At 48.4% G+C, this 10,824-nt stretch overlaps 1 protein-coding gene across 1 annotated transcript in view; it reads right to left on the bottom strand.

Annotated features, from left to right (window-relative positions):
* Window positions 1-4,185: 4,185 nt before the first annotated feature.
* POLR1E (RNA polymerase I subunit E) overlaps window positions 4,186-10,824 on the bottom strand; it is a 27,511-nt gene continuing 20,872 nt past the window's right edge. Inside the window, exons 11-12 of the mRNA XM_032778752.2 lie at window positions 8,395-8,526; window positions 4,186-4,589 (exon numbers count right to left, since the gene is read on the bottom strand). Coding sequence (XP_032634643.1) covers window positions 4,430-4,589; window positions 8,395-8,526 — 292 coding nt within the window. The 3' untranslated portion in view covers window positions 4,186-4,429. The remainder of the gene's footprint in view (window positions 4,590-8,394; window positions 8,527-10,824) is intronic.

Raw genomic sequence — 10,824 nt, 5'->3', positions numbered from 1 at the left:
CGGCCAGTCAGGAGTGAAGCGCACCTGTTGTCAGAAGGACCTGAAAAAAGCTGCTGTCAATCACGGTGCCAAGCAGGTCACGAGCTTAATTCAATTAGCTCAAAGAGCTGGAGTGTCAGGGCACGAGACGCTGGAGCCAGGCAGGCTTTCAGAGGCGCATTCAGTATAAATTCATTCCGATAGCAATGTTTGCAAAATGCATTTCTCCACCAATTACCAAGAACAGCTGCTTTGGGCAGGTGGAGAAGTGGGTCTGACAGGCTGTAATTTACAGATAACTTCTGTGTTCTGAATAACCAGGGAAACAGGCATGACAGATTGTGGGGGGGCTGTCAGCCGGTGGAACAAAACACAGGTCAGCGTTTAGCAGCCGAACTGAACACATTTATTTTTGCCTGGACGTGAACAGACTCTGTAATGGGCAGGAGGTGGCAGTGGCCACGTTTGGGAGACCAGATTATTGGACCAGTGGTGAAGCTTGGTCTTCTGAAGATGTAGCCCCTGATAATCCCACATGAGGAACTGGACCCCCCAACCCTACAGAGTGCTTTTGCAAGGTGAAACTGTGGCATGTTCACTCTGTCGGTGGGCATCATGTCACACAGAAGTGCTACAGTACGTATTCTAGCAGGACACACACATACATGCCTCGCACCAGAACAGCGTAACAGGGCCATAGTACAAGTGGGCACTAAGCCCATTCTCTGTAATAGCTATGTGATATACTGCCTTTCCCAGATCACCAGGACTGGGTGCGCCGCTCCTCGGCCCTGCTGCCCTGCCAACACCAATAACAAACAGGACAGCGAAATCCTTCCAGTTCCCAGCTTCTTTGTTGGGGGCTACGATCCAGCCCAGGGTCCCACCCTGGCTCTTCAGCCGAATTTTGCTCCTAGGGGGCTACATTGAGTCACACACATAAAATGTTCCTTGGCTGGGCTAAGCTGACACAGTCTGGGGGGGTGGGGGGGGGAAGAGATACTTCAGTTAGTTTGTGCTGGGCTCCAAATAACTCCTGCTATTTTGTTCTTAAGTGTCGCTGTCTCATTATCACAACATGCCCCAGGTAGAGTAGTTAAGGGCGGCTAATTACCCACCGCACCATCTTTAGACTAAAAATCTTCCAACTTTTCCCAATTAGATTTTCCACAGTAGCATTTACAGACCTTCAATCAGAACCTCTGCCTTGATCAGCCCATCTGTAATCTCTGTGGCATTAATTAGCAGCCTCTGCCCAGAAAGTTGGGTACGTTTTCTATCACTTTTAATGACTGACTGACTGCTCACGGCATTTGCCAGAGTGTGCAAACGGCTACATCGGATCCTGAGAGAGTTTCTGTGGGAGCCTCAGAGGCCCGAGTCACTCCCTGAAGTGAATGCACAACATAAAATAACAGGTGTTTACTCTAGCTGTTAAACACCTCCTGCTTCCTCCAGCTTACGCTGGCTTTCCTCCCTGGAGATGGGCTGCAGCCTTTGCCAGGATCGCCCCTCCTTGCTGAATAGAACGGGCTACGATTTTCCAAAATAAGTGCCCCCCCCCCAAAGTCCATGTTATGCCTGAGGCCTGGGTCTACAATCTGTGGAAACCAATGGGAGTCTTTCCTTTGACTCCAGTAGGCTTTGAATCAGGTCCTTAATGAGTTCCCCATTGACCTGAATAGGAGCTGCTGGGGACTCTGCGCTTCTGAACATAAGAACGCCCATACTGGGTCAGACCAAAGGTCCATCTAGCCCAGTTTCCTGTCTTCCGACAGTGGCCAATGCCAGGTGCCCCAGAGGGAATGAACAGACCAGGGAATCATCAAGTGATCCCTCCCCTGTCGCCCATTCCCAACTTCTGGCAAACAGAGGCTAGGGACACCATCCTGGCTAATCACCATTGCTGGACCTCTCCTCAATGAATTTATCTAGTTCTTTTTTTAACCCTGTTATAGTCTTGGCCAGTGGTGGGCAACCTGCAGCCCACATACAGCCCATCAGGTTAATCCATTTGCAGGCGCAAGACATTTTGCTGATGTTTACAGTCTGGAGGCATGCCTCCCGCAGCTCCCAGTGGCCATGGTTCGCTGATGGGCTGCATGCAGTCCGCAGGTTGCCCACCACTGGTCTTGGCCTTCACAACATCCTCTGGCAAGGAGTTCCACAGGTTGACTGTGCATTGTGCAAAAAAATACTTCCTTGTTTGTTTTAAACCTGCTGCCTGTTAAGTTCTTCGGTGACCCCCTGGTTCTTGTGTTACAAGGAGTATTTAATTCTTAGTTACTGTCTCCACACATCATGATTTTATCGCTCTCCATCATATCCTCCCTCAGTTGTCTCTTTTCCAACCTGAAAAGTTTGTTTTATTAATCTCTCCTCATACGGAAGCTGTTCCATATCCCTAATAATTTTTGTTGCCCTTCTCTGAACTTTTTTCCGTTCTAATATATTTTATTTGAGATGGGGCAACCACATCTGCATGCAGTATTCAAGATGTGGGCATACCATGGATTTATATAGAGGCAATACAATACACCTCTACCCCGCTATAACCCTATCCTCGGGAGCCAAAAAATCTGACTGCATTATAGGTGAAACTGCATTATATCGAACTTGCTTTGATCCATCGGAGTGAGCGGCTCCCCCTCAGAGCACTGCTTTACTGCGTTATATCCGAACTCATGTTACATGGGGTTGCGTTATATTGGGGTAGAGGTGTATTTTCTATCTTTTTATCCATCCCTTTTTTAATAATTCCCAACATGCTGTTTGCTAAATCGGGTCGTTCATGTAGGTACCTGCCTACGGACTTGGAAGCCTGTCTGAGGACACCTGAATAAGCACATGGGGGCAGAAAACCCTGGAAAAGGTTTTGTTTTCTATGCTCCTGCATCTTCTATTCTAGCTGAGGCTTGAGTTGTGGTTCTAGCTTTCCCCTCACCTCCCTGCAGAAAACCTGTTCCTAAAAATAGGGTTAGTACCTACAAACCAGCTATTCATCCATCTGCATTCTGCTGCCTGCCTGGAACAGCCTTGGACAGGAGTGAGCATTAACAGCACGGGCTAAGCATCCAGAAAAAGCCTAATCCAATTCTTCTTACTTTAGAATACCGTGTGCCAGCCATTAAACAGGCTCCAGGGAAAGGGGTGCCTGGTTCCTACAGATGGCCAGCTTCTCCTGCTCTGGGCTGAGTAACACTGTGATTTTAGCTTATAGGATGGAAACAGGGCACAGGATGGGTATCAGGCCGTGCAGCATGACAATGTGAAGAAATTAGTATGTATAACTTTTGTTTTGATTTGCTCCCTGCTCAGCTTCCCCTCCCCTCCCCTTCCCCCACATTTCAACAGCATAGCTGGAGCCTCCACTTCCAGTGAGGACTGAGTGACTGGCTGGGTTCTGCTATGATGCTTAAAGGATTTCAGCAAAGCAAACAGCACTGCAACTGTCTGGTTAGGTGACTGGGGTAGGTATGATGATAACCAATGGGCTGGCAGGACATCTTCCCGTGAATATGCTCCAGTCTCTTTTTGTCTGGTGTCCTCTCCTGTCTATTTTCTGCAAAGCTGAAAATCTGACAGTGTGGAGAATAGGATGGAGAAAAGCTGCAACATTTTTGCTGGGTGCTTTGGTGTAGACGAATGAAATCAGCTCTATACGTAACCAGAAAAATGCTGAACTTCCACTGATTCCCTCTCATCACATTTAGCAATGATGGGAAATTGATGAAGTTCAGAAAGCCAGAGGCACGTGCAGGTTAGAAACAATATGCTGCAGCCAAAAACAACTGAAATGACCCAGCTAATGCTGTTGCCGAAGGTCACACAGCAAGTAAGGGTAGGAATCAAGGTTAGGAATCAAGATTAGGAGGAGTTCTCATTCTTTCATCTGACTAGTTAGAGGGTGAGATTATCCTTTTAATGTGAATTACAGTACTCTCCCAGAGGCACAGACAGCAAGCAAGGAAGAGGAGCTGATCAGGTTAGAGAGTCTGGACTCCTCTTTCCGGATGCACAGCCACAAACCACATTTGTTCAGCAGCCTGGGTTAGCCACAGAGCATTCATTCCCCTGTCTTTCACAGACGTGATGGGGCCACAACTGATCCAAAACTAAGGGAAATTTGTGAGGTCTGCATGGCCTCTCCTATCCTCTCATCCCTCCTAGCCACCCCCTATCGCTTAAAAGTAGGGTGTAGCTGTGTAGAAAGAAGGAGAGGGTTTTGGTTTATTTTCAAAAAAGGACTGATTACAGAGATGCACATCAGCCCAAACCCATTCTTATGATCAGCCAAGGGGGTAAGTGCCACCATCTGGCACAACAGCCCTTCTTGGAGCTCAGATTTCCAAGTGGGATCAGGAAACTGGCGGCAGTTTTGTTCTTGCAGAGACTCCTGCCCTGCCCTTTCAGCCGGCGTTCTCCTCCGAGGGACGTGCACAGTAGTCCGTTATGTCATCTTCTTGCGCTTCCGCTGTCTTCCGGCTACCTGGTACACAGGTAAGGGTAGAGAGAGAGTGGCCAACTTGTGGTCTTCATCGTCCGTGAGTCCTGAAGGCCCCTTGCTTTTGGAGATCTTCAGCCTCATGGCTTTAGCGATCTCCAGTATTCTGACAAAAATAAAAAAAACACCCATATCAGTGAATACATTCCTATGTCAAATCACAGACATTCAGTAGTACAAGGCATCCCGCTGGATCAGAGCAATTAGGCTTTCACCTCGGAGGCGCAAGAATCAGGTCAGAAGCAAGCAGGAACGTGGCTCTGGGGCTGTTCTCTGGAGCAGTGACTGGCAATATGCATCTCCTTGTGTGATGGCAGATCCAGTTCTAGAAAAGCCCACTGTGGAAACAGCAGGGGTGATTTTGATCAAGAGCTAAGTTACAGCAACAGGACTTTGTGGAGAGGCTGGAAAGCCATTGGGCTCGGCCTGCCCAGCTTTGAAAATAGCCTGTTGCTTTATTTTAGTGGCTCATTATCCCAAGTGTGTGAAAGTTAATCAGTCCATGCCAGGCTGGGGAGAGAGGAAGTAAAAGCAATCTACATTTTGTAACAGGGTCACTGCTCAGGTATTTATTTATTGATAGCACTGCATGCTGCCCTGCAGGACAGACCAGCTGATTTCCAGACACTCAGCCCTGGAGGAAAGAGAGAGGATGTCCTGTGGTGCTCAACTGCAAACCCTTTTGGCAGTCCGGGGGGAGCGTTGATGGGCTCTAAGAGACCTCCCAGGTTAAAGCAGTAACATGTTAGCAAGGAGAACACGTAGAACTTTTTAATCAGGGATGCAAAATCCTTACTCGGAGAACTAAATCAGTCCTGAACATAACAATTGCGGCAATTTCTCATCCCTCCTGTGGCACATGGAGCATCTGAATGCGATTAACAATGCTGCCTGTTTCAGCAAAAGTCCTAAACTGTCACTTAAGAGTGTACAGTAACTCCTCACTTAACAGCCTTCTGCTTAATGTTGTTTCAAAGTTACGTCGCTGCTCCATTAGGGAGCATGCTCTTTTAAAGTTGTGCAATGCTCCTTATAATGTCCTTTGGCTGCCTGCTCTGTCCACTGCTTGTAAGATTCTGTGGAAGAGCAGCGACTTTACAAGGGAGCATTGCACAAGTTGTTCTTCTCCGCCACCTCCGCGTACCTCCCAGCGCTTCCCCCGGCACCAGGGGTGAAAGTAACTTACAGGGTTTATCAGTACTGCTGGAGTCCTGAGGGGGGGCGTGGCTTCAACCAGAAGAGGCGTGGCCTCAAGATTTAAAGGCACTGGCTGTGGCTGGGAGCCCCAGGGCCTTTAAATCAACCCGGGGCTCAGGGGCAAATTAAAGGGCACAGGACTCCGGCTGCCGTGGAGCCCTGAGCCCTTTAACTCCCCCCTGCAGCTCCGGCAGCCGGGTTCAGGCATGGATTTAAAGGGCCCAGAGCTTCCATGGCTCCCCAAGCCCTTTAAATCCCAGCCCCAGCCTGGCGGCCAGAGCTGCAGGGGGGGAGTTAAAGGACTCTGGGCTCCCTGCAGCTGCGGGAGCTCCGTGCCCTTTAAATCCGGCCCCAGCCTGGCTTCCAGAGCTGTGGAGGGAAATTTAAAGGGCTCTGGAGCCCTTTAAATCCACACCGAGGAAGCTGGTGCAGTCCGGCACAACATACTGGCTCTTGCCGGTACCATCGTACCATACCGTACCAGCTTACTTTCACTCTGCCTGCCACCAAACAGCTGTTTGGCAGCAGGGGAAATGCTGGGAGGGAGGGGGAGGTGCAGGGACATGGCATGCTCCGGGGAGAGGTGGACTGGGGGTGAGAAGAGGCGGGCCTGGAGCATCCCCCAGCAAAGTCGGCACCGGTTCTTCTCCGGGGAAGCTGCCACTGCTGCTGCAAAGGTGCTTCCTAGCATCCTTGCCTGCAGCGGGCTGTGCCTGTGTGGGGTAAGCTGGGGCACCTCCCAGCCACAGTACATAATGCCTTTTGTCTGCCCCAAAAAATCACCTTGGAACCTCATCCCCCGTATTTACCTTAAATCTTATGGGAAAATTGGATTTGTTTAAGATTGTTTCACTTAAAGTTACATTTTTCAGGAACATAACTACAACGTTAAGTGAGGAATTACTGTATTCTGACTGATCCCCAATCGAAGCTTTGCATCTGTGTTTCAAAGAATGCCATTTGCAAGGAGATTAAAGAAGTGGCTTTTTTCCAGTCTGAGTCTCACTCTGACTTTTGCTTTTCAGACTTCTCTGTGCTCATTTTTTTTAGAATCCCTCAAAAAGACAGCTGAGCAAGTCAAGAATCTATCGTGCCTGATGCGGCTCCCAAAAGGCAGCATGACCTTTCCAAAAGCCATTTACTTCATCTTTAAAAACGGGGTCGAATTGGCTTCAAACACTGCCATTAAAACCATTATTCACATCAGTCCCAAACAGCAAAATGACTGGAATCAGCAATAGCCTCCACTGCCACATCTACAATGGAGTCACCCTGCGAAAAGTCAGATCGGATCACTTCCATTTGCCATTGGAATTTAACCTTTCTAGTCGAAAATCATTTCATTATTTTCTGCAGGATTTTGTTAGGGGGAATAATTGATTTCATGTTGGAGTTGTTAATTCTGGAGGACACAGATCTCGAGATGGATTTTTCATACCCTGCAATAGCATCTTTAGAGATCTTGTCAGGAAGGGTCATCCTTACGAACCAGGTCAAGCGACAAAGCATGTCCTTGCAGTTGCTATTTCTCCCACCAAGGTGCAGCAAGCCAAGCATGGTTGAACTCAAATTGCTGACCGGGGGCTAATACATTTCAATTCCAGATGGTATTATGCAGCTGCTCTCTGTGCTAACAAGTCTCCCCAACCTGGAGGTCAAGCATTCCCCAAGTGAGTCCATTAGATTAAATCAAGAAATGATCATAATTGCATTCTCCAACGGCCTGAATCACACCCCTATGAAGCCAGTGGAAAGAGCCCTCCGAGTTTTATGGACTCTGGATCAGGCCCTGATTAAGACGTGTTGATAAAGGCAGACTTTATACTCAATACTCAGTATATATGGCACAGACATATTTCTTGTCCCATGGAAAATTAAGCGCTAGAAAGTAACTTCGCAATGAAAATACCCGAGCAAGTGTTCTTCATTAAGGACCAGATCCTGCCCCCTCCAAATCACCACAGATGTGGCCCAATTAGCCAAACCCTCATCTCCTGAGGCGGGTGCAACTACCCTCCCCAAATTTCAGGAAAACACGTCTCCTCTGCACCAGGCCCAGGCAAGGCATTTCGGGGGGACTGGATTACTGGCTGGGCCAAGGGGGTACGTGCTAACGACTGGTTTTGTTTCAAAACCTGAGTTCCAACCTTTATGACAGAGACGGTTGCCTCCTGGCAATTAAATACGGATCACAGACCCAGCAGGGAGTCAGAACTCTGCTTCCCTCTTGTCGTGAGAAGGAGAGAAGTAGACTGGAAAACACAGAGGCCGTGCTACTCAGTGGACAGAGCACTGGACTGGGACTCAGAGTTCTACTGGCTGTCACTGGCTTGCTGAGTGACCTCAGGAAAGTCACTTTCCCTCTGTACCTCAGTTTCCCCATCTGTAAAAGGGGACAAGGATGCCAACCTCCTCTGTAAAGTGCTTTGAGATTGACTGATGAAAAGTGTTTGACAAGAGCTCAGGATTATTCGTTATTTTAAAAATGACCCCATTACACCCCAATCCTGCACTGAGCACTGTCTGGGTGCACCCCACAGACAAGAACGGGGGGAGCCTGCATGGTACTCAGGGCAGCATCTGGATCAAACATCCAACTGCTCACCTGAGGAACTGAACAAAACCCCCAGTGCTGCCTTCCTCCCCCTCCACCCCAATTTTTTAAAATTACTGTATTGCTTGGTGTTCCTACAATTAACAGAAACGTCACTCACCTCTTCTCGCGGAGTTTCATGTCCCTCTGTAGCACAGTCAGGTCTGTTTGGAAGTTGTTAATGTGCAACGCTAAGGCTATGACGTAGGCCGTAATTTTAGCCTTCATCGAAGCAGAGATTAAATTCTGGATACTGGAGAATAAGAGGGAATGGGAGAGAAACAAAATGTGACACTTTTTAACAGAGCCAAAGCATAACCCTTTGACATAACATCCGACAGCGAGACCTCGGATTATATTCCTAGTAAAAGGGATGGGGAATACTGGTGACAACAGCAGCACTATTTCCACTACCAGCCCTTTTGTGAACGACTGAAAAACTGTGTGTGTCAAATCTATGAAGTTTTGGGTCGACCAAAACTGCAATTTTCATCAAATAATCGAATGGGCTGAAAGATGTCACCCAGCTCTAGTTATAAATCAACACAGCTCGCCGGGCAGACAGGTTTAGAGGATTGTTTTTCATGCTGATGTGGCAAATTTATGTTCAAAACCTCCTGGCACTTCATAGTAACACCAATAACATGAAGTGTGAAGAGACAATGTCTAAAGCAAAACAGTATGGCCCTCCTGCACACAGCCACCTAGGTGGAAGCCAACAAAATTCAATAAAACCACAAGCAGCTTCTTGGAAATATTATTTAACTAAAACAGCTCCACAGCTGACTCTCCCCACAGATGCTTATTTTAATTACTTTCCATGTCCTTTGGACAGCCTTCCCTAACTCAAACCTCTGCCGTTCTAAACGTGTGTATTCTGGCACCTCCTGCTGGCAGTCACTCAACTGCTGAAAGGCTGATCGGTGGCCAGCAGGCAAAGAATCCAGTGCCCAAGAAGAGCAGAAGCCAGTGCCACAGCTCTGACCAGCGTCCAGGACTTTTCTTTTAACGCTGCAAACTGGAGAGATTGGTCAGAGGCAGGCCCAGCGGGGGGCTTTGGGGATCCCAACACAGACATGTACCATGGGGAAGAGGTGAAGTCCTAAACGTGCTTTAGTTTAGTGTTCTGGGACCAGCCTGCACCAAGTTGGCACTACAGGGTCCTGGCCTGGGAGGTACAATGGCAGCTGGAGCTCCCTGGCAGTACCTTAGAAGGGTACAGTGTGTGCTCTCCTCTCAGAGGGGTCTTCTTCTGGCTAGCCCCGTCTAGGGCACAAGCCAGAACTCCTGGGTTCTAGTCCTAGCTTTACTGCTGCTGACACTGCACAATTCACTACACCTCCACTTATTGGGCTAGCTTCTCTGTTCTGCAACATCATGCTCAGAGGACCGAGGAGATTGCAGAGGAGCATCACAGTCTGGCTACGCCTCCTGCCAGCCTGACATGCTTCCCGAGGTTGGGAATGGGGGAGGAGGCTGCGAGAGGGTGCACAGGGGCTGCACCACTCCCCAGCCAACGAGATATAGCAAGTCTTTCCTTCCACTGTGCTGCTGGAGTGGAGCAGGGAGCCTGCCCTGCCAAGGCAGCAATGATGGTCCATTAATGTCAAGGCCCCAGGCAGATGTGGTCTTGTCCACACACACAGACACACACACACTCTCTCTCTCTCTCTTTTCATTAAATGGGGTTAGTTAAACTGACACAGGCCCCTATACGGGCACCGGCAGGCCTAGTCTACACTGGAAAGGTTCTGCTGGCACAGCTACCCCGACATCGTTATACCAGCAAACCCTCCAAGTGTGGACACAGCTCAGATCTGCATAAAAGAGCTGCCATCTTAGCTGACACTGGTTCTCCATGAGAGAGAAGCTACGCTGGCAAGGCTCTGACGCCAGTATAACTTCATCCATACTAGGGCTTGTTCCGGCATAGCTGTGTCAGTTAAAAAATAAAGTCACACCTGTAACCAACATTGCTATACCAGTGTAAGATTTAAATCGGTTTCAAACTGGTTTTATCGGTTTAGCTTCCCCTTGAAATCTGACAGAAGCTAGATTTAAACTGACTAAAGAGCTTCTGAGTACAAAGCTGCATTGACTTATTACCTCAGTTTCAAATCACAACTTTAGTTAAACTGGTGCAACAGTGTGTGTAGACAGGGGTGGCATTTTCAGTAGTGCCCCAGTGACCTGGGAGCCCAAGCCCCCAGTGAGTTTCAATAGCACTTGAGCTCCCAAGTAGCATGATCTCTTAAACATGGGACTGGGTTCCTAAGTCACTCAGATGCCTGTGAGCATTTTACCCCTGGCCTTTGTACTATGTTAAATAAAATACCTGATTTTAAAATACAAGCCATCGGGTCAGAGTCTCCTCTCATACTGGTGTGACTCTAAACTGAGGGAAGAGGTAGATATGCTGGAGGGTAGCGATAGGATACAGAGGGATCTAGACAAATGAGAGGATTGAGCCAAAAGAAATCTGATGAGGTTCAACAAGGACAAGTGCAGAGTCCTGCACTTAGGACGGAAGAATCCCATTCACTGCTACAGA

Source organism: Chelonoidis abingdonii, chromosome 6 (assembly GCF_003597395.2).
Source record: "Chelonoidis abingdonii isolate Lonesome George chromosome 6, CheloAbing_2.0, whole genome shotgun sequence".
In the NCBI taxonomy this organism is placed as follows: domain Eukaryota; kingdom Metazoa; phylum Chordata; order Testudines; family Testudinidae; genus Chelonoidis; species Chelonoidis abingdonii.
Note: the sequence above shows the minus strand (reverse complement) of the source record. Positions and strands in the feature narration are given on the sequence as shown.